Genomic DNA, 27,070 nt, shown 5'->3' with positions numbered 1-27,070 from the left:
TAAGCCTACCACCAATGACGGACAGAACTCATGAGAGGCCTTTCGTCCATGGTACAGCAGCAACCAACACAAAAAAAAGTTAATAAAATAGCATTTTAGGCTATAGCATAGTTCTTGTTTTAAAAGTGGTCTAACTCCTTTAAGAACCACTCAGTGCATGAGAGGGCTAGAGAGAGAGAGAGAGAGAGAGAGAACACATATGAATAGCCAGAAGCTGGAAAAGGAAAGCTGACCTTTATTATAGTCTTAAATTCATATTAAATGAAATGTATTGGTCTCAATCTTGACTCGTACTGTGTCACCTAGATGTTGTGATGGTTTTTGCCAACCTTCTCCCCCTTTTTAGACTTTAGCATCTTGAGTTGAGGCTCAGAATCATAATATTTAACACAACATGAGTTGAATGCTAAATTTCACTGATGAAGCATACAATTTTCCTGGGGTTAATGCATTTACTAATGTTACCTTTGTATTAAATTAATGAACACAAAACAGTACTGTGCAACTTATGCATCATAGTATGCATTTAGAAATCAAATATGTATACATAGATCATAGAAATTGTTTTATACTCATATACAATTTATGTATTGCCAAACATACCATATAATTTTTGTGTAATTTTTAAAAACTAATTTGAGTGCTTGGCGAACCTATCTTTGGATGCTGTAGGAGGTCCAATGTCCCTGTTTGTATTGGTAAATGCTTTGACTTTTGTGTGTAGGATTTCATGAATTCTTAAAGCTTGAAAACTGCTGTAATAATGGCAACTAATGAATCCTCAAACAGAACAATTCTGGAGAGTGGAGACCTGGAACTAAAAAGCCTTAACATATCTGGGATGGTATGTATCCCTAAGCACAATTCACAGTGAGAGCGGAGCTAAACTGTTGTTAATACGTTTGAGAGATGGCTTTGTGCATGCCATAGAGCCTTACTTTCCTTTATTGTATTGCAAAAGGGAGACAAACCCCAGAGGATCCACAGGTATCGATCCTACGTACGTCACTGTGTTCAAGATTAGTCTGCCGTCACCGCAGACTCTGTGTCATTCGTCAGAGCACATTCCATAGTTCTCTGCTTTGGCTTTTCCCAGTTGAGGTCATCTTAAGTGAAGGTCAAGTTAGTTTGAGTAAATGAATTCTAGAATTGCGTTTTGTAGTTGCTGTGAAAAGATGCTTGTGGTTATATATCAATACGTAGGTATTGTGTATTTTCTCTGCTCTGCAAATGCCTACTTCCACCATTGCTGCCTATGTACATTTCCTTAAAAAACTGACATTCTATATATTAGTTGTGTAGTAAGGAACCATGCATAAAACACTAACCATGACCATCAACAAATGGCAAATAACTTCACTGGCAGAGAAAGGGGGCAATTGTTTGCCTAGTTTGTGAGTGGTAAAGAACTGAAAGTACATTAACCGCTAGAGGTTGAAATGGAGCCTCGGATAGCAGTCATACCCAGTAGAGACGTTCTGGCTTAACTGTGCTAATAGGTTGTGCTGTAAAATGGAGCAAGTCTTGTTATTTCTGAAACTATGTCTCTCATAACAGCTGACCCCAAATACCAATGAGGTTTTCATCCTTCTTTCATTCCAGCACACAGTATTATTAACCCATCAGAGCAACCAGTATCGGTGTCAAATGCAACAGATGTGTTTTGAAATGTAATTATGATTGGTGGACCTTTGCTTGTCCTTGTGGCCCTGATGTGGCTAATGTTTCCTCTTTTGTCATTTTCATAGTGTTATCAAATGCCAAAATCGTGATACTGTTGTAAGTGCCATATCCAAGTGCTCTGTCTGGATCACTCGGCTGTATTGGTACAGACCAGAGTAGCAGCTGCTAAAGTCCAGAACAAGTGATTTAGTAGCTGTGCTAAATACAAAATGGAAGGCCAGACTAATGCAGAACACAGCTAAACACTTTGACAGCATAACACACTGCTGGATCTGGTGGCTGCGTTCAACTAACATGTGAAGAACTGTGCCAAACTCTGTTTCATTTGACTACACTTTATACTGTATGTCGGTCTTTATTTCTTTACATTTGTTTCCGTATTGCCATACAGACACATTATCAACATCACATACTGTATATCTACTAGGCATATTGTGGAACAGGAAAGGAATCAGTGTAAACATTAGGAACAGCATTTCTAATTTGTTCCTCTATCTCTTTGTTTTCATACGAGCTAGACGACTGGGCCTGTATTTTCATATTGCCTCAAACGCAATCATACCACAAAACACATGAACATTAATATTGATTTGGGCCAAGACGTGTTTTTAAATGGGAACTAAGACTTGACAACAATTGTTACTTCTTGTAGTTGCATTTAAAAAAATGACATCACTTCTTGCAGTCGATTCTTCTGTAATGTACACAAACCGTTGAGTGGCTGGAAGGATTGTTTTCCCATCATGTAAAACCGCTGGTACATTTGCATTGCATTTTGCCCCGGGGCGAACTAGGTAATCGTTTTTATTTGTAACGATAATAATATTATTGTTGAAGTCTCTGTTAATACTGTGCGGCCTCATGGTACATCATGTCAAATGCCAAATAACTTACCAGCATTTAATTTTTTTAACAGGACAAATGTCTGTATGAAATGCAATACATCCAAATGTCATTGTGTATCATCGGCATACATTTCCCTGCACTGAAAATGTACACTGAAAGAATAAAGTATTAAACAAAAAGGAATATATTTGTCATTCATTGTTCTTTTTATACATTTTTTTATTTCTAATATTTGTAATATTTGCTCACTGCTTTGAAGATCACCACTTCTTCTATGAAGTCTTTTTTTGGCTTGTGCAAGTGCAATTACTGTAAGATAGAGTGTCTCAATCGCTGGGCCTGAATGAAAGCCTAGAATTGAAGCCAGTTTAATTTATAAATGAGTTGCCGTGCATTTCCGGTAGACTTGCAGTAGTGTGCTCCAGCTAAGTTCCCTGTTAGTTACAAGGTCTCTATTGCCTTGCTTCATCATTCTGGTGAGTTTACAAGCTGAACAGAATTTTTTCGCTGTAGAATGTTGATCAGTCCTCAGGTTGATTTCACCACCCAGAACCCCAGAGTTCCTTCCTTCATTGCAGCTTTGTCTCCAGGTCTTCATGAGTCAGCCATTTTATTTTGTGTGGGAGTATCGCTGCCTACAGTAGTGGCTACTGACTGATCATTCTGAGATACCACAGGGATGCTGAATATGCTAAGGAGATTGTTAATCGTGGAATTAATTAACCCATCTGATCTCATCATCCTTCTTCAGGATGGTCCCAGTAGGTCCTCCAACACTTACACACATACAGCTCAAGAATGGCCAGTGGTCCCCACTAGCAGACACAGAAATACCCATAGCAGATATGTAAACACTTGAGTTTACCATTGATGGTAATTGTATGGTAAATGAGTTGCCAAATGCCACAGGATAATGGCCAAGTAGGAAAAAGGTGTGGTCAAATTCTCCAGGCACACTCAGGTGTGAGAACACTGCAGGTTTATTGTTGACACCGGGAGCAAGTTACCAGTGTGTGAGTGAGAGAGAGAGGGATAGAGAGTGTGTGTGTGTGTGTGTGTGTGTGTGTGTGTGTGTGTGTGTGTGTGTGTGAGCTTTATTTCTATTGCACAAGAGGCGTGCATCAGTGGGCATACTAGTTCAAATGACTCCTGCTTGGATAGTCCTTCAACCAATCAGACCAACTATCCAGGTGCGCCAGTTTGTGATTGGACCCAGCAAACGTGGACAGGGAGCAGGAGAGATAGATGTGCAGATTTCCAGCCTGAACTTCAGGGCGAAATCCAAATCGCCGACTGATCAGGTTGGGTTTACCCAACTTAGTTTGTAGTAGTATCCGAGACGAAATCTCACTACATGCAGTGTACTGTAATAAACCAGAATGTGGGGTCAGATCATTTATGGCTAGACTACTCTACAGAACAAGCCCACATGTAGAAAAAAATCATTATTTAACGCAATTCATGCAGCTACCAAATAAGAATTCACCTCATCACCACCCCAACCCATCATGAAATGGCTAGGCTATAGCCTGCCAGGTTAAAAAAAAAGTTACGCACGCACACACAAGAAAAGTGCCAAGAGTAAATTATCAGAATTTCAAAATTGTGGCTTGAATTATTCTTGAAAGATAAATATGTTTGTAGTAGTAGTCCCGAGACGAAATCTTCCGAAATGCAGAGTAGGCCTACGTAAAGATCATGTTATTATGCAGCAGCAGGAAGGGGCCTACACAGGCTACTCAAAAGAGATGGCCAATGGCAACCTGCTGTACCTCAGCAAAACTCTCTTCCTGTCTGATCTAATCCAGGACAGTCAGAAATATCAGTTTCATTTACCTCTGAAGAAGTGGAGCACCAAGCTAAAAGGAGACGCAATCATCAGAGGAGAATAGCCTACGATTGCGTAAATATCATAAACAACAACAACAACCCCCCCAGTATTTTTCAAATCCCATAGCAAACGTGCAGCAGGAAGCCAGTGAGCTAGAAGTGGTTGTTCTTGGCGAAATACCAGGCATGACAGGCTAATGAAATACAGGCATGGGACATTTGAAAATCTCTTCCACAGAAGTAAACAAAGTTGACCTGACCTAATTACAGACAATATGTCCCAGAAACAGTGTCATTCTACAGTTACCTTTAAACCCTGAAGATAACAGTATACGTTTGTAGCAGCACGCAGTTCTGAAACCCACATTCCTTAGACTTTGGCATCGTTTCAGGAGTCACAGGAGTTCCGTTTAGTAGCCAGACAGAAAGTGCACAGCGTTTCTCTTTTCAACAAACTCTTTCATATTCAAAGGTAAGATTATTCTGCTATAGTTTCGTGTGACATCTTGACGATGTATCTTTAGGTGTGTCTGCCGTTGCAGATGAGCTACCAGCTCCTTTCTTTATAGGCTATAAACATGAGGGATTTCAGGTTTTTTTTTTTTTTTTTTTGGTTCGGCGTCTAGAGATGGTGAGGGTAACAATTTCAGCCACACGGCATTACATATCGTTTAATTATGATTAGGCTATGCTTATGATTATGATGATGATGATGATGATGATGATTAGGCTACTATTGTTATTATTAGTATTTAAGTGTGTGTGTGTGTGTGTGTGTGTGTGTGTGTGTGTGTGTGTGTGTGTGTGTGTGTGTGTGTGTGTGTGTGTGTGTGTGTGTGTGTGTGTGTGTGTGTGAGGCATAGTAGGCTGCCGAAATGAGTCAAACATCCGTTTCAGAATTTTGGCATACCAATGTCTCCTATGTGCACGGAAAGGTCCGTGATGTGGAATGCACACAATTAAGCTTCGTAGAGCAGAGCCCTATAAGACTTTGGTTTAGAGTAGTGGAATGTTGTGGGATTTAAAACGCAAAGAAACGAACACACATTCATAACATGTCCCAAAGAAAAACGATATCAGCTCGAATCTCCTTCTAAAAGTTCAACCTCCTTGTGGTGAAAGCATAATGGGAATATTGATCTATATTTAAACCATTTCAACCATGGATGGTGGGAAAAATGTGGGAATGTTTAAAAGGCATGTTCTTATTACTACAGAAAAGCTGTAAAAAATGAAATTGTGAACTTTGCAACAGCCTAGAGGGAAAGAAACTTATGCACTAGCAGAGTCAAATTTCCATTCCACTACATTGTGGACAGTATCTACATTGCCCATGATCAGTAACCATCCATCCAATGCTCCAAAGGCAGATTCTGTTTACTAATCTGATACAATTTTAAAAGGCTACTGAGAAAGCCTTGGAGAATCCTTTTGCAATTGTGTGAGCACATAATGTAATCTGAAAACTGCCCAGATTAAAAAACAAACAACAACAATAAAAACAATGCAAATGATCTCAGCTGCTATTCTGTCTGTTATGGAGTGGAATGGAAATTTCTAAGTGACCTCAAACTTGTGGCTAGTAGTGTGTGTGTGTGTGTGTGTGTGTGTGTGTGTGTGTGTGTGTCTAATATTTATTGTCTGTGTTATTAATAGGTCCACTCCTGTAGATCTATGCAGCTAAGTGAAAGTCATCAACTAAAGCATGTTATAAATCTGTAATCAAAAGAGCTGGTCATTTACATGTTTTCCGACTTCTGTTTTTGTCATCTTTGCTCCTCGTTTAGTTGATACGTTTTACAGACAAACATAAATGTGTTTCAGAATTTGCAGACAAGATACTCAGTTACTCAGAATGCTAGAGATACAAAACAAAGTAGTAAGGGTTTGTGATGACACTCCTGCATGCCAAGTAGGCCTATGTTGTGAAACTGAGGCAATGTCTCTCTGTTTGTGTAAGTTGTCGTGAGGAGCAGTTAAGACATGTGGAGAAATGTTGCTTCGCTATCGTGTTGTGGTTATTGGTTTGTGGCCACTTTTTCAAAGTATTTTGTAACACATTCCTGACAAATAAAGTGACTGTTATTTAGCAGATGCTTGTATCCAAAATGGCATAGACTTGCAACGGCAAGTTCCGAAATTGAACTTCAGCGCCATCGCTGCCCCTCCACACCCACTTTGTTTAAACTCCAAAATCAGGTAAATTGCAATCGAGTCTGTCTGCTTGTGACAAATAATTGTTGTTTAGAACATGGGAAAAAAAAAAAAAAAAATCAATTATTTTCAAATGATTTAAGTGATGTATGTCAAATGAAGTGATGCAAAAAATCATGACTATGCCAATAAAACTTGGCAATAAAAATGATTTTGATAAAAAGTACAGAATTTCTCAACAGTTATACCTTTCAAGAGCGACTTAAATGAGATCCCGACTTAAATTATTATTGAAATGAGTAAAATGACCTCCTTTGGGAGTGAGAGACTTATGTGTCTCAGCAAAATGTATGCACATGCTTCCACTATGGATTGTATTACGTATGTGTACGTACTCAGCTGAAGTAAAAAGGAAATGAACCTTCTTGTTTTCTTCTCAGATCATCATGCGTGGATTCATGTGGACTGTGGCTGCTGTGCTCACCTTGGTGCTGGATGTCCATACTGTCCAGATGTCCAAGGTTGCGCACGTCTGCTCTGTAAGTGATGACCACCGTAGGGCTGATTGCCGTGGACAATACCTGGATCATGTGCCCAAGGAGAGTCTACCTGTTTTACTTGAGCAGGTGGATCTCTCTCACAACATCCTTGAGAGGATCCACAACACAGATTTCTCCCACTTGCCACACTTAAAGTTGCTCAAACTTGAGTATAACAACATCTCTGTCATCGAGGAGGACGCCTTTAGGTTTAACAGTCTTCTGGAGGACCTCAATATATTCAACAACTCTTTGACGGTCGTCCCGAACAAGGCACTGAGAAATCTGACTAAGCTTCGAAACCTGGAGATATCAAACAATTTTTATGACAAAGTGGCTCTTGGAGAGATGTTCTCGACCTTTACTAGCCTCCAGAAACTCTCTGTTGGTGGACCCTTTGTCAAAGAACTAAAGAAGAGCGACCTCATTGCCTTAAAGAACATCTCACTCTTCAAGTTTGCCTTTAAAAGTGGTCCAAGTCTTGTGAAGTATGAGCCAGGTTCTCTGAAGTTTCTAAAGACTAAAGAAATGTGGTTTGATGTTGCCATAGACAACATACCAAATGAGCTAAATGTTATGCTAAATGATTTAGCCAATAAGTCCTTTGATCGTCTTCGATTCCGCAACCTGTTTGAGTTTGTTTACTACACAGGAGATGATGATATTTTTCAAGGTTTGTCGCACATCAGAGCTCAGCAGCTAGTTTTTTATCGTGGCAAATTTAATGAGAAGTTGCTAAGGATGGCTTTAATAAACATACAGCAAAGCCCCATTAAGGAACTTGGGCTATTTAACATTGACTTTGCACGCTCTCCCACATTTGTGGATAGTGGAGCAGGATCTAGTGTGACAAATCTAACCTTAAATCATCTTGTCCTATCGTAAGTATGTCATAATGGTCAATTATACGTAGAATATATTAAACACAAAACATGTGATCAGGTACAGTATCTTTAGCTGAATCTGAATCTTTGTGTCCCACAGGGATATAAGCAATCCAGACATTTTGCGTTTTGACTGGCGCTTCACATGGTTCAAGAAGATACGCAGGCTGTCCATTTGGAATATCAACTTCAATTTTGTGCCCTGTGATGCTTGGCTGGAAATGGGTGGTGTGGAGGTACTGAATGTCTCCAGAAACCAACTGAAAGACCATTACCTATTCAACAGAAGATGTGATTACACAGGCACCATGCCAGTTCTTCACACCTTCGATGTCAGCTTTAACCAGCTTACTAGTCTAAGTGACTTTGCATCATTTGCTGGAGAGTTTGAGGGGCTCCAGATTCTAGATGTCAGTCACTATCAACTTCAAACTGTTGATGACAGTGTGTGCCACTGGAAGCAGAACATATCCAAACTGATTGCGCACCACAATGCTTTAGAGGTTACCAGTTTGAGGTGTTTGCCCACAACAGTGCATTTCCTGGATCTCTCCTTCTGCAATCTGGATCAGCTCGACGTGCACTATTTTCAACAAGCAGCCAATCTGAGAGAACTCATACTCAGTGGGAACAAGATCAAGTTCATTCCCTCCGGCTGGAAAAGTCCCAATCTGCAGTACTTGTCTCTTGATGGTAACTCCTTTGGCCTCATAAGCATGAACTCTTTCAAGTACATGCCCAGCTTAGCTATACTGAGAGCAGGAAATAACCCATACCACTGCACTTGTGATCTGTACACTTTCATCCAGAAGACGACTTCCGACAGAAGAGTGAACATCACCGATTGGCCGGAGGATTACAAATGTTACTACCCAGAGCACCTGCTAAACAAAATGGCAGCTGAATTCAATCCTGGCCGCGTAGCTTGTGACATGAGACTTGTCATTCTCATCAGTGTAATCACTACTGCTTCTGTAGTCATTGGCATCATGGCGATGTGCTACTGCTTTGATGTGCCCTGGTACACCAAGGCAACGTTCCAGATCATCAGAGCAAAATATCGAGCCCACAAAGAGGGACTTAAACCAGAACAAGGATATGATTACCATGCATTTATTTCCTATAGTCACTCGGATGCTGACTGGGTGAGAAACCAGTTGCTGCCATGCCTAGAAAGCTCTAGGCCTCCATATTGTGTTTGCATCCATGAGAGGGACTTCACGCCTGGAAAGTGGATCATTGACAACATAATTGAGAACATTGAGAACAGTCGAAAGGTATGGCGTGCATGAACACATGTCAGTAAACATATACATTCTCAATCTCATCTATAACGTTTTGTAAACTGTCAGTTCCTCTTAGAAGTATAATGTTTCCCTTCTGTTTCTTTAATGTAATTCTAATTGAATTGTATTTTGTGTCTTTCTCCAGGTTATTGTCGTCCTTTCACAGAATTTTGTAGACAGTGAATGGTGCAACTACGAGCTCTATTTTGCACAACAACGTGCCATTGGTAAAACCTTCAGTGACGTTATCCTTGTTCTGAAAGAGCCCATTGACCCAAGCTCTTTACCAAGCAAATATTGCAAACTTAAGAAAATGCTGAGCACCAAGACGTATCTAGAATGGCCTCAACAACCAAAGCACCAGGGCTTCTTCTGGGCTCAGCTCAAGAGTGTGTTGGGCAAACCCAGTCTCCCCCAACCTCCCCAAATCCGGCCTGGCAACGCTCCTGACACTTTATCTACTGTGAATGTGTCTGACACAGAGTGTAATGAGAGTATACTTTTATAGGAACAGGAAGAGCAGGTCCAGGTAGGCCTACACTTCAACTAAAGGCCTGTTGTTTCTGCAGACATTATGACTTCCTTGTGCAGAAGTGGTTCTAACCAAGGGAAGTGATAAATAAAAACTTGCTGTGTAGGTATTGTGTGTTGCCCTAATGGATGTAATGCATCTGGCCTTCAGACAATGAATAGCCCCTTACCAAAAATGAGTTAGTTTAATAGGTCTACTTATTTTGAACTAAGCATATAAGAGTGGCTGCGTCTCGTTGTTGCATGGCAACCATTATTTCTTGGCGGAAGAATGATTATCTATGAATACATCGTTACTTTGTCGTTGCTGTGCCTTTGTTTCATGAAATCTGGCTAGATCGACGTAGTAAACGTTTTAGAAAAGCAATAAGCCACTCGAGTCCATGGTTTATACTCTATAATAGGACTAGTTTGAAGGACAATTAAAAGTATGCTTCAAGAAAAAAAAAAGCCTGAATGGAAACCTATAGTATAGTTGAAGTAAGATGTGAAGTCCATATAAAGAAAACGTACATATACTGTATCGACAGTTGGCAGCAGTGGCCCACATAGAGGAATCGCCCACGAACCGGAAAGTTGCAGATTCAAGCCCAACTCCTCCTGACACTCGAATCCAACTGTGCTCCCGATGTGCAAGTTGGTGCAGATGCCTTCACCACGTGTGTAAAGTACTTTGAGTGCTCAGAGGAGTGGAAAAGCATTGCATAAACACAGTCCATTTACTGTTAGTAAACTAACTGTGCACCTAATAGCTCACTTTAAGCTCACTTTAAGCTCACTAAAATTGTATGACTGTTACACCTTAAAATACTTAACGTTAATAACATTATGAACTAAAAGGTGTGCTAGAGGTAAATAGCTAGTTTCTTTTTCTTATAGTACAGTTTTCAGTACTTACGAAAGTGGGCCAGTTTGATAGCCTACTTTTAAAGAAGTATTAAAATAGTACATTCACAAGTAGCCTACCACAAGCACATTTATACTAATGAACTTACTATATGAAGTAAACTACTTGAGTTAACCTAATAAAATTAACTTTAAGTGTTCCCTTTTTTGGTAAGGGGTGTCAGAAGGTGGGATACTGTTGCGCTCTTGATGAAATTATTTTTAGTCAGGTGCGTTAGACCAAAAGATATCAGGAAAAGGTAGTGAGGGTTAGCACTCTGTAAAAAATAGACAAAGTCTTTGCTGAAGAAACTCCTTTTTACTTGAGCAGACGTTTCAGCCATTCGGCTATTCTCAATGCTCGTGATGCTCGTTTTTGGTAAGTGGTGTAACATGTTTCCCCCAGTGCCAAAGCAGCGCTGGCTGAAGCAGCTAGCATGTGTCTCCCCACAAAGCAACAGGAAACTATGTAATCATCCCCACTCTCTTGGGCACTCAATCAGTGGGCCCTTTGAGGACAGAGATGCCCTTCATGTGGAAACTCCAAAGCACTCAAGCGAAGACTTGCAAGTGATGAAAGGTCACAACTCTGTGGCTCAGGAGGGATATCTCGTGTCACGCTTGAAATAACAAGTGAGCTGTTTGACAGACATCCGCCACTGATGAGGGCTTAAGGCTTGCCATTTAGCTGACACTGAATGAATAAATTGAGTCCAGTGCGCTCAGGCTAGAAACCCATGTAGTGTTATGTCAGTTATCAAATGTATTACTGTACTTTGTTGATCTGTCTATTGATCACATATGAGAGGAGAAAGAAATAAGTAAGTCATAAAATGTACTGTACCAATGAATATGGTTATTTATCTACAGTATATTGTGATTCTTTCTCACTGGTTATGATGTACAGTACTGTATGCTATATAGCTGCATATTTATAGGAAGCTCTGATCATTTATTTATTTATTATTTTCCCTAATTTGCTCTATCTTTACTACCAGGCAGTGAGTTTAAGACTCAAGATTCAATGAAAAAACACAAATTATTGATGGTTTTGAATCTGACAATGTTTTAGTCATGTGGCAGGCTCCAGAAAACGCTCTCCAAATCTGTATTTTTAAATAATGGATTTTGAAATGATTTAGGTAAATACAATCATTTGTATAGTGTCGCTTTCAATAGCTGTTATGTTGGCTGATCTCCGGATGTATTCTTCTGTAGAATACAGTTCTGTATCGAAGCAGGGAAGACATGTCTGGTCTTGACTTTTGAACTGCCTTTTGCCAGGACAAGCCCAGACCTGCTCAGAGAGGAAGCAACTATTCACCAATCCATTACAGAATATTCTCATGCCTCATCCAATAGAGAGTCGATTATGGGGTTATCCTCTTAGGTGGTTGATGCTCTGGGTATGAAGACTCACCTTGTCTTTGATCTGGCGTTAATTCCTCTGGTTATAATGTCACAGATAAACATGTTAACTAACAGCAATATAAATGGTTTAGAACAATATAGAATAACTTGTTCATTTTTTGTACTCTCTTGAATGTGTATTGCTATTCACTTGTAACGTTTCGAAAGATAGGATGTTTGTTTACCCACACTGAATTTGAGAGATTTGTAAACAATAGTAGACGTGTAAGGTCATGCACATCCCAGGCAAAAGTTGGACAGGTGCAGGATTCAGCATGAAAGTATCACAAGAAGAAAAGAGATCGGCAAACTATGCACCTGCTGTTACTTAATCTTTTTCCTACTTATTGTGTGATGTTTTGAGCTCTTGGCTTTTCTAAGCCTGAGAAAGAGCCAGAAACGTCACACAATAATGATAGTAATAATAATAATTAAAAAAGATTATGAATTGGACGTTTTCCTCTTGTGTTTACCAATTATAGTCTTTCAGTATGAACTGAAATCCATCCTCCATATGGATCAGTCTCTCTCTTTGCAGTGAAAGAGCAATTGAGGGTTAATATTAGTCAGCCTCCTGCTGGTCATATCCTGTAATTGGTTCTAATGGCAAAGTCATGACTTCAGTTGTCCAGAGGAAGAGCCACAGGTCATTGTTTTAAGGGCAAGTTGTTCAGTTTACAGAGTGCCGTCAAAGCATATTCATGGAAAGTTGACTTGAAGAGAAAAGTGTGGTAGGAAAAGCAACAAGGATGACCGCAGCCTTGAAAGATTTGTCAAGCAAAGCAGATTCAAGAACTTGAGGGAACTTCAAAAGGAGTGGACTGAGGCTGGACTCGGCATCAAGAACCACCATGCACAGACGTGTCCAAGATATGAGTTACAAGTGACACATTCCTAGCGTCAAGACACTCCTGAATTAGAGACAAGGCTAGAGTGTCTTACCTGGGCTAAGGTGGGAAAAAACTGGACTATTGCTCAGTGGTCCAAAGTCCTTGAAGTCCAGTTTGATGTTTCCACTGTCAGTCATGTCATCTGCTGGTGTTGATCCACTGTGTTTTATTAAGTCTATGCAGCCTTCTAGCAGGATATTTTAGAGCACGCATACTTCCATCTATAGACATAAGATTTCCTTTTCCCACAGGTCTCAGCATTCTGCCATCAGTGCCAAAACCGCTAGTTTGCTGATCATGGTATTACTGTGCTTGATTGGCCAGACAACTTGTCAGACCTGAGCCCTATTGAGGATCTATGGAGTATTGTCAAGAAGAAAATGAGAGACACCAGGTCCAACAATTCAAATTACCTTAAGGCCGCTATCAAAGCAACCTGGACGACCATAACATCTCAGCAGAACCACAGGCTGATTGCCTCCATACACACCACATTGATGCAGTATTCACTTTATGGAATAAATTAAGATGCCCTTAAAACATACATCAGTGAGTCTTGATTGGTTGATATACAGTATCTGACACAGTGAGCAGCTGAATCTCTGAATGCAAGAGTGATCAGGAATTTCTAAAAGAAGAAGATAGATAAATCCATATAATTTCTAATTTTATTAGTCAAATGAATTCATTATTGGCCACTGTTTCTAAATAGGCCTAAACATTAGATATATTTCCTATAGGCAAATGCTGGACACAAATGACACACACCCAAAAGCTATTGCATCCAAAGGATGGATGATTAGTGTAATTTCCAGCTGAGGTTTATCAAAGTGTTTTTGAGTAGGCCTTTCTTATTTTATTCACTTGGTTGGCTATACGGCCCCGGCTTGCGCCGTAATTAGAGATGGCATCTTGGATTTCCAAAACAAGGGAAAGGTTAGTGCAGCCCTTCTAGGTCACTAGGGTCGACATGATGAAACCCAACATCCCCTGGGCAACGCGTGCAGGGGACACTTATGACTTATGTGCACCTGAAAAGATGCTTGTCTTGGTGAGAGATTTCCATCGGTTCAGCTTTTTTTCGCAACATCTCATGACTAATGGGATAAGATTGACAGTCGTAGTCAAGACTCGTTTAGGCTACTGAATAAATATATATATAAAAAACATACGCACCTTTAGACGATGAATAATTAATCATTAAGACATGCACGGCTGACGCCTCATTTGCACTTCAAAATTGGCGGAATAAAAATGTTTCTGCAGTCTACATAATAAGGCTAGATCGGTCCCTTTTACAACCAATGACGAAGGCCTATACTGCACGGTTACCTGCTAGGCAGATGGCACCTGCGCACCTGTGGTACGTCGTGGGAACGTAAGCTACGACAGGGAGGAGGCGCCTTGTGTTGAATCATTGAGCAGGTGAGGCGAAGCTTTATATTCAGTTGGATGTTACATACACACTCACTCACACGAATCATCCTTCTGCTGTCTCCACGCGGTGCCTAGGTAAGTTTTCCTACAGAAAGCCATAACGTACGTATTTACTTTTATTCTAGACTGAATGGACGCGTTCGTATCTGGAGCCCAGACTTTGAGGTCTGGGGTGTTTTTAAAAATATATATTATTCTGCTAGCTAAGATATTATAAGCCATTGTCTACTTTGTCGTCTAGTTTAATTGGTGTGTGGAGTAGGGTAGGCTACACCTTGCGCGTGGTGGCCTATGCGTATTTCATCTCGCTTGGGGCGAAAGGCATTGTTTAGTCTACAGGCTATAGGCTACTTAACGGTTTCACTAAACTGAATTAAATGATTCCCCACCTTCTCAGCTATGTATTTTGGGGATTGCTACTGTTAAATGTATTTAACTATTATGTAACGTTTAGAACTGGCCTTTCCAAATGACCAGTCTGTACCCTGTGAGTGATGTAGCGTTGATTGTTATTTGAAGCCTTTGTTCATTTAGGCAAGACCTGATAACATCGTTTTGCTAATGGATGTACCTGTTCAACTTGCACAACAAAGAGGGCATGCATAATTTATACAATACTGTCTGCTCATAGAGTATATCAACGTAACTGATACATCACAGGCACACAATGACAAAATATAACTGAAAGGACATTTGACCTAACCTTGGGTGAAATTTAATTGGTGACTGATTTTGTTTAGGCTTAAAGGCAGGCGGCTAAAGGTGTTGTTGTAAAAGGTTACCAATGTTAACATCAGGGCCTTTTTCACACAGGCTTCACTGATCAGAAAGAAAAATGGTGTCCCAGTTGGAAAAATCAATGGAGGGCCTCATCAAAGTATTCCATAACTACTCTTCAAAAGAAGGGGACAAGTACAAGTTGAGCAAAGTCGAACTGAAGAATCTGTTACAGGGAGAACTCAGTGACTTTCTGGCGGTGAGTCCTACATGTTTTCACCAATTACCCCAAATTACTTTGGTATGACCTATACACATTTAACTGGTTTCTCCAATATCCCATCTGTAGGCCAGTAAAGACCCAATGGTCGTGGAAAAAATTATGTCTGACCTGGATGAAAATCGCGATGGGGAAGTTGACTTTCAAGAATTTGTTGTCCTGGTTGCAGCACTAACTGTTGCTTGCAATGAATTCTTTGTGGAGAGTATGAAGAACTAGGTTTAGGTTTTTTGGCATGTTTCCTAACTTGTCCTTCACATAACGTGAAGGCAAGCAGGTACATCTTTGGGAATAATTTTAATATGATCAATATGTTTGTTACAGTCCTTTGAAAAATGATGTTGCTGACACCACATTCCATTGACATGTGCTGGACAATCAATGTTAATAATTTAAATGTATTCAAAGCTTAATGGGAAGTGTATTTGTTATTGTACATCTGACTAACAGCTTTGTGGTAAGTTGCAGTAAATGATATCTTTCCTCTCAAGACTCCCTAGAGTGTGCTTTCTATTCTTTTTTTAAGTATCACCCAAGTCCCTTTTCTCCCAACACACTGATTAAATCAAAGCTGTAAGAACCAGGTGCCTGCCAGAACTGCAGTCTATTATTTAACCTGCCACTCATGTAAAACAACCTTCGCAGCTCATACCTAATTGTAATTTATAATGTCAAAAAGAGGCTTGGCTGAAAATGGGCAATGAAATTGGTCCTTTCACCTGAGACTTTAAATATCCCTTTGATGGGACACTATAAACACACAGTTCTATACTTCAGGGCTGATAGAATGTTTCACTGAGGCTATGAAAGCACTATACAAACCTTTACAAATTCTCAGCATAAACAACCTCCCAAGGCCTTTCTTTGCTTTTATTTATAGGTACATGGCTTCCGCAGCTCCCCAGGGAGCCGAACTTTCCATGGTTTCTATCTACTGGATATGCCAGAGCAAAACAAAATGACTGGACCCCCAGGCAATAGAATTTCAAGCCCAATTTCACCTTCAACATTGAGCAGCTCAGGGAAATTGAAGGAGCATACATCGTTTAAGAAAGACACCACAGTAAATGGCATTTTGGTTTGAAGGACATGTTTTGATACAAGGCACTGTTTATTCAAATAAGATGCACAGACTGCCTAATATGTTCTTAAATAGTCTCATCCTTCCACCTAATCCTATTGCATGAATTATGCAAAACATTATTTTAAAATGTTGCCTTAGAGAATGAATTGTCAGAGGTTTGTTTGGTATACAACCATCTACATAAACAACAAACGGGTTATACATTACAACCATTTATTCCAAAAAACTGTATCCCATTAGTTCAGTCTGACAAACTCTACAGTAAAAAAGGTAACAATACATTCGTTCAAATCTGCTCTCTCTCTGGAAACGTGGTAGGCAGGCATGTGACTAAAACTTCCTTAAATACAAACCAAAATGTATCTGTAAAAACACTCTGTCCATGGTGTTACACATGAAACTTGTATAATATCCACATTGTGAAGCACAGTGATGACCCTGTGTTGTATAATAGAAACCTTCTTGTAGGCTCCCATGTTCAGCAAGCATCCTTTAGCCCTTGGGGAAGTCCCTGCTTCACGGCCACAAGTACCAGGTTACGAGGAGAGATAGCAGGATCAAAGAGAGGCACAAGCTGGCTCGGTATACCTGCAGAAACATTAGCAAAAGGACATAAGCTGTGCCTTTAGTCATTCACGTCACAGAATATTTCCTTTTATGAAATTTAAAGCCTACCTTACACTGACAAGATTTGGAAAATATTGTAGTCTTTTAACTAATGCCCCTCATTCAAACTCAGATTATAATTTGACATTACATGCTAAGCGGGTGAAGGGGGAAAAAAAAGAAAATAATTAAACACCATGCAATAGCACATATGACTGTTTTCTACTTTATGCAGACTAAACAGACTTTATGGCTTACTGGTGTCCTGTCTTTCTACAAAGAATCTGTTATCTGACATTCAGATGCAAATCAGATTAATCTGACAAAGATACAGGTATATATTTACTTTTCTTTTGAAGTTTGGTCACCTTGGGAATAGAACATAGAACAGCCACGGCCGGGTACACTAAACAATTGCAGATCAATTCCCCAGACACCGATTAGGCATCCCTGGACTACCTCTATGCTATTTTTAAAACGACACACGAAAACTCCTGAGAGCGGTCTAGGCTCACCTTGTTCCTGCAGGAAGAGCATCCTGTCCAGCAGCACCAGAGTCTCCACCACAGGGGCCAGCAGCAGCACAAGACTGAAGTAGGCCACCACACGGCCCTGCTGCTTCAGCATGGCGTCCACACGCACCTGGTCCAGTGGAAGGTCAGCAGGTAGGCCCGCACGTGGCAGACCTAGTCGGGCATATCTGCAGTGGTACATGTTATGCTTTTATTAGAGTGAAATCACAACACGACTGTATTTTGTATGGTTACTATAGTTACTGCTATATTTTATATAGGCTAGCTGATCTAAAATGAGCTTTCTTTTTTTCAATATGGCACAATTTCAGCCACTTCATTTCATAATGAGCTAAACACTTACAGTAATTCACTAAATTAGTCTGATGGACAAACCAAGAAAGTGTATTTTCTGTAGTTGTTAACATATGCAAAAATGAGACAGTGGTGCCATTATTCACTAGGCTATTCACTAGAGGCTCCTTCAATAAGATTAGTCAGTTCTCATACATGCAAAACCGCTTAGTCTATGGCTGCCCGATTTGAGGAAAATATCTAACTGCAAGTCAAGCTTTAGTTCAGGTGTTCCAAATTTCCAAATTTAAGTTGGGCCACTTCTGATGGGTTAACACATGCCTAGCCACAGAGCTTCACTGTCTATCATGACACAAGGAGTCTGATAAGAATATTAAAATTATGCATGTGACAAAATTGGGACTAAATTGTGAGCTGCCCAATTAATTGCAGCCTTTGCAATTGAATGCATTAGTTCAAATTGTGAGTTTGATTAAAAATTAAAAATTAGCCAAGTCATACAAGGTGGTCCATGTACTAACTCTGCAAAGGTAAGGGTGTGTGATTTCTTGATGGTCTGGATGCCGGCCCTGCGCATGTCTGGACGTGCCGCCCGGATGATGGTCTCCAGCACGGCCCGATAGCAGTGCGTCTTTAGCAGCTCGCTCTCCTCACGGAGCCTGTGGACGTAGTCCTCCACCGCGTGGCACGCCCCCTCTCGCGCCTTATAGGACAGCTGGTGCCCGGGCAATCCCCTCACCCACTCGCTCATTGGGTAGCCAAAGTCAGAGGGCGTGAGGGCATCGGCCGATTGGGGGGTGGGCGGAGGGGCAAGGACACCTGGCGGAGAGGGGTTCTCCTCGGTGGTGATCTTCATGTAGCAGCAGGCCACCGAGGTGATGCCCTGAACACTAGGGCAGCTGACAAAATGACGCAGGAGGGTGGCGCTCAGGTCTCCACAGGCATGGAGGCCAGTTAAGACAAAACGTCCGCTCACACGCTCCTCATCCCCAGGGTCGACAGTAGAGTCCGACAAGGTGCTGCGATTAAACAGGCAGCTAGCTGATTGTTCTGAGCAAACCGCTGGACTGGGCCTACAGGGGCGCTTCACCAGTGGTGTTTGGGTGTGTTTGACATCTGCTGCCGGCGCCGAAGCTGATGAACAGTCGTGCCCCTGGAGGTCCTCCGAAATGGGGCCAGGGCGATCTGTCACCTGGTGCGGTGACAGCTCCCTGGCTCGGGCTCCTTCAGCGCAGCTCGGTGAGTCACACTCCGCTGCCCGCAGACACTGGCCCTTGGAGTCCGGCCGATGATCCGAGGCTGACATGGATATCCACTGTCTCTTTTTACCGGGGCCACCAGCGGAGGCCGGCCACTCACTTTCATCGTCCCTCCTATTCAGCTGCTCAATGAAGTCTTCCCATGAGGCCTTTGGATTGACCCAGCCTACAACATGATGAGGCAACGGAGCAGACACCGCTTGGGGAAGATGTCCAGCATCAGCCTAGGAGGGTAGACATAATGTGGGCATTGGAAACATTGTTTGATGGCCAGTTAAAGCAGGTATAATTTAGGGGGAAAAGTGAGTTTAGCTGAAATGAAGGTGAAGTTTGTTTAGTTAGAAACTTAATTAACCTTTTTGAGCCTTTCCTTTTCCAGTGTAAAACGGAGCTGTCCGTCAAACTTTTTGGCCATCAATACCAGGTTGGCATCTGCCTCAATTGCAGTGACAGACAAGCCGAGCCCAAAGGATAAAAAACGTGTCAGGTGCCCCTATTAATCAATAAAAATCAGCATTTCATGAAGATATTACATTTAGTGCAGCTGTTGTTCATTTTTTTTTTGTTGAAGTGGGCAAGAATTACCTGTCCAGAACCCACGTCAACAACATTATCACAGTTGGTCTGTTGGCACAGATTTGTCACCATCTGACAAAAGAGACAACAATCAAATCAACACATGTACTGCTATAACAGACCACCTTCAAACTAATCATCTTGACAAAATGGAGGAAATATCTTTGGTCCTATCATTTTTGTGCGACTGGTGGTGGATTAAGATGCTACTCTGATGCTGAATGTTGCAATGGTTACGACATTGATGGCATCAAGACTACACAACGTCCTCTGAGCATACCATCCCCAGCCTGCGAATCTCATGCTGCTTCTTTGGTTTCACATGCTTTCGGAAGATGTGTCCTAAGAGGGAACTCTGGCTTTGGTTGCTGTGGAATTCTTGTGGCTTTCCGATCTTAGCATGGATTGACCCCTGATCAGGAGGGATTCTTGGATAGGCCAACGCATGGGCAGAGGCTCGGAAGGCGAGGAGAGAGAGAGGCCAGACAGATGGATATCTGTTGATGTAGCAGGTTGAGGGAGAGAGAGAGAGAGAGAGAGAGAGAGAGAGAGAGAGGGATTTGCACAGGGTATATCAACAAAAATCTGATTTGTATACTTTTGCCAAATGTAAAAAGATAGCTCACACCCTCTTACCTTATGTCTGTGGCACTTTTGTCAAGCAGTAAATCAGCTATCTGTGGTGGTGACAGCTGATTAAGAGGCTCCTGCCAGCTTAAGGGCAAGGACTCCCAGAGATTTTCACTGAAAAACTCCTGCAATTGACAAACAATCAAGTTAAACCGCCTGTAGCTCAACCTGATAACGTGCTGTTACAGTTACATAAAACTGTATGGAAGTGGATAAATGACTTACAATGATGTATGAATCTGAAATTTGCTTGTAAAGAGAGAGCAGATTTGTAACACTCTTCGCCAAGTGTCTTTGCTGTTCATCGGTGAGGGTGGCAGAGAACATCCTCTGCGGACAGGACAGGACAGAAAAGGTAAAGAAGTCAGCCACGGCAATGTATCTGACTGATTGTCAAAACATAACGCTAATGCATAGCCTATTTTGCCAGCTTGTTGAGAATCATAACACGAGATAAGATGCCACCACTCAGCCTCTAGTTTTCTGCCGTTCAGGCAATAGTGACAACAAGCGTGCTGTTTGCGATAATACACAGTCATATACTTAGATCATATTCATCTGCTTGGCACATACAGTAATAATGCAGTTATGAAGTCCATGAAAGAAATATAACCATCCTCCTAGCTGCTACCAGTTCCTACACTGGCAAATGATTTGTACCCGGAAGCACAATCGTTGTAGTTCCCAGGTCTCAGGAAGCCGAAACAAATCAGCGTGGCCAACAGCAGAGTTAACATATGATTATGCCAGTTTTAATGGTCCAGTAGGCCTACATCTGGACTAATGATTTCACAGCTACATAACACGGAAACGAAAGTCATACGGTAGGTTTGAATTTTTTGTTTAAAAATGATTGTATGTTCGCTAGTGAGATATGAGCTAATCATGTTAGCTCATAGGCTAACGTTAGCTTACTTCAGTTTGCGATATTACCACAGCTGTTCTCAAACATATTGCTAGTTTTGATGCCGCATACTAATACCATTGCTAGCGGCACAACATATATTTTCAAAATAGTTGTAAGGTTACATTGTAGGTATAAGAAAGGCAGGCATTTTAGGCTAACGTACTGAAGTCCATTGGCCAGTAGAATGTGGTGTTGTTGTTGAGACCTGTGGAAAGTGTGCGGTTACTGCGTTACTTTTGAACTATATTGTATTTCCTGTTAAATAAATGTACGGTCTTCTGTTTTAGATGTTCAAGAGGCAGACATGGTTTGGCATTTTTACCTATTGGATTTTTAATTGATCAATATCACCTCCAATCTTCCCACTCCACGTCGTGTTAAACAGTGACCAACTGCAACAATCAGAACTTAGCAGCCTGGTAAAGGAGTGTGCAGGTAGTTGAAAGACCACTGTCAAAGATGTCCGGACTCATGGTGCATTATGATGTGTCTGGCAGTAGTGAGACTGGTGGGGATTGTAAGACGCCAACAGGGAACAACAAGCACAAACGTTTCCTCAAGAGCCGGCGATTCCTGGAAAGAAAAGGCTTCCTGAATAACAAACAAAACAAGCCCCAGCAAAGACACAACTCGTGCCCAAATGGTAAATTCCAACACCAGCAGCATCACCCAGGACCTAAGCCTTTCCACGGTGCTGGTAAACAAGCTTCAGACGTTGGCAAATCCTTCCACTCAAAATCCACCCCACAGCAAAGAGAAGGTGCAAGTTCCTCCACATCTACTTCAGTTCATACTCACCCAAAACCCTTCCTCGGTTCTAGTCAGACCAAGAAACCCACAGCCCCAGCAGCCAGTGCCAGCTCGTCCTTACCTCAGGGAAGAACGGTTACAGCCACCTCAGAGAGCATCGTTGTCACACAGTCGGCCCAGGGGAGTGTGACCCACTGTGGTAACCCACTCAAGTACTTGGCCATAGACTGTGAGATGGTGGGCACGGGGCCAAAGGGTAAAAACAGTGAGTTGGCCCGCTGCAGTATTGTGTCCTATGATGGCGACGTTGTCTATGACAAGTTCATCCAACCGGTCAATCCAGTGACGGACCTGAGAACCCGCTGGAGTGGAATCCGTTGGCAGAACCTACGGAACGCCACACCATTTTTAGATGCCAAAAAAGAGGTGTGTGAAAAGTGATTTAATACTACAGCATCTTTTAGTCCCGTTGTGCACCTTAATTAAATCAGTTTATAGTACATCTGTGCTGCGCCGAGTTTTTACTTTTAATGATTTAATACTGTCTGTAGTTGATGTAAAATAAAGATCCATTAGCCTTTGACAGTATTTGAAAAAGTCTTTCCGAAATTCTGATGTTATCCTTTGCTTTCATAAAGTAATATTCAAATGTAACATTGTTCTGTAAATCTGTAAATGTCAAAGTGAAAAAACAAGGAAGAACTTGAGTGGTGGTGTTGGTGACAGTACAGTATTCAGTGTCACTTCCTTTTGACAATGTTTATAGATTTTGAAGATCATCTCAGGCAGGGTGGTGGTTGGCCATGCCATCCATAACGACCTCAAAGCCCTGAAGTACATTCATCCAGCTGGGCTGACACGAGACACCTCTCGCATCCCGCTCCTGAACAAGAAAGCAGGCATACCAGAGACAGAGATTGCCTCCCTAAAAAGACTCACCAAGGCTCTTTTCAATCGTGACATTCAGGTAAGCATCAGATGGAGGGACCCATACCCATACACTTCAACAGAGGTCACTGACCTTAGCAGATCTTAACACAATCTCATCCAGACCCTGGACCTAACTTAGATATTGAGGTTTTCACAGAGCATTTCAAAGCTGCGCTGATAAAAATAAAGATGTTCCATATATCAATAAGAGTGTAACCAACTTGAGTAGCTTTAAGAACCATCATATCGCTTACTAGCCTGACTATCACCAGACTAAGCTCAATCTTTTAAGATTTATCATTAGCCTGGGGAGTCTGCGCAGTATTCTTACTGCACAAGAGGCATGATCAATGAGCATATTTCAAATCAGACCAATGATCCGGGTGCGCCTGGTTGATAAGCCAGTTTGTGATTGCTTCCAGCAAACATTGACAGGAAGCAGGAGAAAGGTAGACTGCAAAATATGGCTTTTAATAACAGTTGGACCGACATGTTTATCAAATGTTGAGAGACCACAGCGGTCATTAATCTTGAAGCTCCACAATGAAGCATAACAATTCTTCCGAGCAAGCATATATTACCCACTCAACAGTGAACTGAAGGCAAAGGGCAATGTAATGGACCAACCAGAATCTTAACACATTCATTCACTGCTCAACAATATGCTAATGTAAGGTCCCTGAAAGTTTCCTGGGTTTCGGGTTGACATGAAAAAGTTGCTGATGCTGACCTTCAGCTGTGGAGACCCCTCCTCTTGTCTCAGCCTAAGTTCAATTTAAGTTCAACTTCATATCTTGAAATACTCCCTTTGGAGTAAAAGGTGAGACATCTTAGACTTTGCTCTCCTATGGGTATGCCTACTTATTTGATTTGACTTCTGACTTAATTAGAAGTCAAAAAGTCAAAATATGAGCTCCTAGTTACAGAAAAATAAGTCTGAGCGTGTATATTTACAATTTGAAAACCATCATGGTGAAGGCTCTATGGTTTGGTCGTTCAGACCAAACATGTATATTTCAGCTTTTTCCCCAAGGTCGGTCGGTAAAATAACTTTGCTGTTCCAGGTGCTCCAAGTACTGCTAATATGAAAAATGCTGTTTCCTTTTTTCAGACTGGGCGGAATGGGCATTCATCAGTGGAAGATGCAAAGGCCACCATGGACTTGTACAAAATTGTGGCTGTGGAGTGGGAGAACGCATTAGCATCTAAACAGCATACTATTCAGTGATTACACTGTGAACATTATGTGCTCTGTCTAAACATTTAATATGAAGACTTTTTGCCGTTCAACAATTTCGGTTTTTATCTTGGGAATCACTGCTCTTCCCTGAGAACATGTTCTGATGTGGTTGATGTTGCCACATGGGGGCAGTAATAGTTCAACTTCAGGTTGTAGAGGAATGAGAATGTTTAAATATGGGGATCCTTCCACAAAGACCAGACAAGAATCTCTGTTGGTGCTTAATATAGTCAATCTTGAAAAAAATAAGTAAAATATGATTTTATACTTGCTATCTCTCTGTGCCATGTCAATGTGTTTTAAATAACATTTACACCTCATTTGAAATGATGAATGTTTTATATGTAAGTGTTGAATATATGTCCGAAACAATGGATGTGATAAACACTCAGGAAATCCCACAAGATTCTCGTCTTCATGGGGACATTGAGGTGTCTCATATTTTTAGTGTTCACCACCCTCTGCCTTCCTCCCCACTGATGATGCACATCAGCAGTCCAGTCTTAGGGTGTCCTGCTTTCACACCACTAGTTCGATTATTTGGTCCGCACCAGGCGATAAAATTGTTATTATGTAGCATATAGACTCCAGTGTGGTCGGCTTTCACACCAGCAAACGAACCAAAATTGACCTGATTAACATTTCATCGATGTTTATCTTCTGGTAGAAATAAGCGCCAATTTTGACTCACTATTTTGACCTGTCTATGGTTTGCGAAAACGAACCGAACTAAGCTTTTGGTTCGAATGGATCGTTTGGTGCGCACCAACTGTTGGTGTGAAAGCACCCTTAGACTATGAGTTCTGGAAATGGAGGTTCAATAATAATAATAAACACCAGACAACACATTGAGAGTTTTTAAAAATTTAGTTTTACTATTGCCTGAAGAATATCAACTCATCGGTCTAGGATGAGTTGCCTAGCATCAGGAGTGATGGCGTTGTGTATAGAACACAGGGCCGTTCCCTCTCGCTCTGCGGTTAGGATGGAAGGTTACAGGTTTGTCTGAGAGGAAGATGAGAGCTAATCTTACTGCTCCCAGGATCACACTGTTCCCCTTCTTTAAGCCTCTGGCCAGGGCCCTTGGCAAACTTGGAGCGGCAGCATCGCTCCTCGCCTGTGAATTCAACACCACAACATTAATTATGCCACTTCCTCGTCCCCTTCACGCCATGGCTCATGCATAGCTCCACAGCTGCACTGATGCTGCAGCTAATCAAAGAAGGGCTTTTCTCACTAACTGCCACTCCACACACACACACACACAGCATTCTCAGTCCAGTCCCCCAATCACTGCCCTATTCGCCACACCACTGTGTTGTTACTGAACTCAGTCAACCTGTTGAAGTGGAGCATTCCTCAACAATCTGTGTTTATTGAGCTGGGATGCTTATTTCTTGTTTAAATGCCACGAGAGAAAGAAGTACTTTTTTCCAGTGCAGTCATCTTAACCATCAATGTTTTTCTGGGAGATGAGAGATATACAAAAGAGGAATAATATATTCCTGCAGACTTCAGCATATATTTTTTTCTTTTTTCCTTAAAAGGTGTTCTAAGTGGTGGAAAACAGTGGTCTCCACGTCATCAGTTGACAGTGGGCAATCTATTTCAGGTCATTCATTAGATTACTCAGGGTTTGGTTTGGATTACACTCAGCTTCCATAAAAACCTCTGGAAGGCTTTGGTAATGTCTTATAAATCCTCTAGTGGTTTTGGTGAAACTGTGATTTAGAAGAAAGCGTACTCATCAGCTACCCAATCTTTTATGGCTTTACCATGCCGATGGAATAAAGGGCAGCTTTTTGTTCGCTCCACTCTGAACATGGTCCATGTTTTAGCGGTATTTAGCACTAAAAGCATAACTGTCTAGACTCTACCTGAACAGTTGTCTGAGAATTCATCTTCCGTTGCATTCGGAACTGGCATAGGAAAGGACTCTGTGAAGCTGCCTCATTTGTAGTCATATTTGTGTAAGTTACTCATACTCTCAAATACGTATTCTCCACTCGCACTGTCCACTGAAGTGACTGTGTCAACCGAGTCCACACACAGAACTGCTCTGTTCTTTGCTGTCTCGGGCCCAGCACCAAGACTCGAGGCCAGGGGCTGTCGGCACCTCACCTGCCAGTTGGCTAAATCCAGACCAGAACACAGTCCCCCACAACTGGACAGTAGATTTGGGAGTGGGCATTCAGGTGATGCACCACTCCCTCTTGGTCAGGCATTCTGTTTCAGGGAGGTAGCACCTAAACATCCTGTAGTTTGAGAGATTGATCTCAGTTTTGGTTAGTTTGAAAAGGAATTTGGAATCCTTTGACAGGAAGCAGGGAACTTGTTTCTAAGTTTAAGTATGGTTGCCTCTTTGAGATCTATTCATTTTAATCATTACGGTAAATCAAACATTTTACCAATATCATACATAAAGTATAGTATAGTGAAGTTCCTGCTTAGCTCTTGCAGTTTTACCTTGCAAGCAGTTTTTTTATACACTTGAATATACTTGAGACTATTAAAGTTGGCCTAATGAATAGTTAAGAAAAACAGCATGTAAATATAGCGCACAGACACTGTGAAACATGATCAAATAAATCATTTTGGGGTCCAACCACTTCCTTGCAAATCTGTCTCGGCCTTCCTTAGTCTTGTGAAGAGATGCGATGTCCAGCTGTCTCCTAAGCCCTGGCGCTGACCCTCCAGTCTGTGTCTATATGTTAAATTCCTGCAGGGCCTCACACCTAGCCTGGGCTGTCCGCTTCAGCGGGACGGGCACAAAGCTGTATTCACCCTCCCTCGCCATCCTTACGCGTTGCTCATCACCAGCATGCCCCCACGCCCACCTCGGTTGTCTTGTTGCTCGCAGTCTGCGCTGTGCGTGCCAACCTGAGAATC

The 27,070-nt window shown here is 41.6% G+C and overlaps 4 protein-coding genes across 6 annotated transcripts; 3 read left to right on the top strand and 1 right to left on the bottom strand.

The window, feature by feature from the left end:
• Positions 1-4,786: 4,786 nt before the first annotated feature.
• On the top strand, positions 4,787-12,380 carry tlr18 (toll-like receptor 18). Its single transcript, XM_062539704.1, has 6 exons — positions 4,787-4,831; positions 6,453-6,558; positions 6,954-7,933; positions 8,037-9,213; positions 9,368-9,693; positions 12,323-12,380. Exons 3-6 carry the CDS (start codon positions 6,960-6,962, stop codon positions 12,378-12,380), a joined length of 2,535 nt encoding a protein of 844 aa, XP_062395688.1. The 5' UTR covers positions 4,787-4,831; positions 6,453-6,558; positions 6,954-6,959.
• Positions 12,381-14,237: 1,857 nt separating this feature from the next.
• s100a1 (S100 calcium binding protein A1) lies at positions 14,238-15,862 on the top strand. 2 transcript variants are annotated; one of them, XM_062537730.1, is made up of 3 exons: positions 14,238-14,363; positions 15,189-15,351; positions 15,442-15,862. In XM_062537730.1, the coding sequence occupies exons 2-3, from the start codon at positions 15,211-15,213 to the stop codon at positions 15,589-15,591; spliced, it is 291 nt and encodes a 96-aa protein (XP_062393714.1). In that variant the 5' UTR covers positions 14,238-14,363; positions 15,189-15,210; the 3' UTR covers positions 15,592-15,862. The 2 variants fall into 2 exon arrangements, with proteins under 2 accessions (XP_062393714.1, XP_062393713.1); XM_062537729.1 differs by having other exon boundaries at positions 14,358-14,450.
• A 790-nt stretch (positions 15,863-16,652) lies between these two features.
• On the bottom strand, positions 16,653-21,062 carry mettl25b (methyltransferase like 25B). Of its 2 annotated transcripts, none has more exons than XM_062538840.1 (9): positions 20,974-21,062; positions 20,580-20,686; positions 20,361-20,479; positions 20,005-20,221; positions 19,734-19,796; positions 19,504-19,641; positions 18,411-19,372; positions 17,578-17,762; positions 16,653-17,044 (listed from the first exon to the last, which is right to left on the bottom strand). In XM_062538840.1, the coding sequence occupies exons 2-9, from the start codon at positions 20,679-20,681 to the stop codon at positions 16,935-16,937; spliced, it is 1,896 nt and encodes a 631-aa protein (XP_062394824.1). In that variant the 5' UTR covers positions 20,682-20,686; positions 20,974-21,062; the 3' UTR covers positions 16,653-16,934. The 2 variants fall into 2 exon arrangements, with proteins under 2 accessions (XP_062394824.1, XP_062394825.1); XM_062538841.1 differs by having other exon boundaries at positions 20,580-20,684; positions 20,928-20,977.
• isg20l2 (interferon stimulated exonuclease gene 20-like 2) lies at positions 21,004-24,453 on the top strand. Its single transcript, XM_062538842.1, has 4 exons — positions 21,004-21,178; positions 21,549-22,437; positions 22,778-22,978; positions 24,053-24,453. Exons 2-4 carry the CDS (start codon positions 21,721-21,723, stop codon positions 24,167-24,169), a joined length of 1,035 nt encoding a protein of 344 aa, XP_062394826.1. The 5' UTR covers positions 21,004-21,178; positions 21,549-21,720; the 3' UTR covers positions 24,170-24,453.
• Positions 24,454-27,070: the final 2,617 nt, after the last annotated feature.

This window comes from Sardina pilchardus, chromosome 6, assembly GCF_963854185.1.
Source record: "Sardina pilchardus chromosome 6, fSarPil1.1, whole genome shotgun sequence".
NCBI classification, from domain to species: domain Eukaryota; kingdom Metazoa; phylum Chordata; class Actinopteri; order Clupeiformes; family Clupeidae; genus Sardina; species Sardina pilchardus.
The sequence above is the reverse complement of the archived record's forward strand: the minus strand, read 5'-3'. Positions and strand labels throughout refer to the sequence as shown.

Excerpts from the sequence above, each read along its gene's own strand:
- tlr18 (XM_062539704.1), top strand. The coding sequence starts at position 6,960 with ATGCGTGGATTCATGTGGACTGTGGCTGCTGTGCTCACCTTGGTGCTG. Across the intron at positions 9,214-9,367 it reads ACATTGAGAACAGTCGAAAG|GTTATTGTCGTCCTTTCACA; the intron begins GTATGGCGTGCA and ends GTCTTTCTCCAG. Across the intron at positions 9,694-12,322 it reads ACTTTATCTACTGTGAATGT|CATGAAAGTATCACAAGAAG; the intron begins GTCTGACACAGA and ends TGCAGGATTCAG.
- s100a1 (XM_062537730.1), top strand. The coding sequence starts at position 15,211 with ATGGTGTCCCAGTTGGAAAAATCAATGGAGGGCCTCATCAAAGTATTC. Across the intron at positions 15,352-15,441 it reads AACTCAGTGACTTTCTGGCG|GCCAGTAAAGACCCAATGGT; the intron begins GTGAGTCCTACA and ends TCCCATCTGTAG.
- mettl25b (XM_062538840.1), bottom strand. The coding sequence starts at position 20,681 with ATGTTCTCTGCCACCCTCACCGATGAACAGCAAAGACACTTGGCGAAG. Across the intron at positions 20,480-20,579 it reads TTTCAGATTCATACATCATT|GAGTTTTTCAGTGAAAATCT; the intron begins GTAAGTCATTTA and ends TGTCAATTGCAG. Across the intron at positions 19,642-19,733 it reads TTGACGTGGGTTCTGGACAG|GGGCACCTGACACGTTTTTT; the intron begins GTAATTCTTGCC and ends ATTGATTAATAG.
- isg20l2 (XM_062538842.1), top strand. The coding sequence starts at position 21,721 with ATGTCCGGACTCATGGTGCATTATGATGTGTCTGGCAGTAGTGAGACT. Across the intron at positions 22,438-22,777 it reads TTTTAGATGCCAAAAAAGAG|ATTTTGAAGATCATCTCAGG; the intron begins GTGTGTGAAAAG and ends CAATGTTTATAG. Across the intron at positions 22,979-24,052 it reads TTTTCAATCGTGACATTCAG|ACTGGGCGGAATGGGCATTC; the intron begins GTAAGCATCAGA and ends TCCTTTTTTCAG.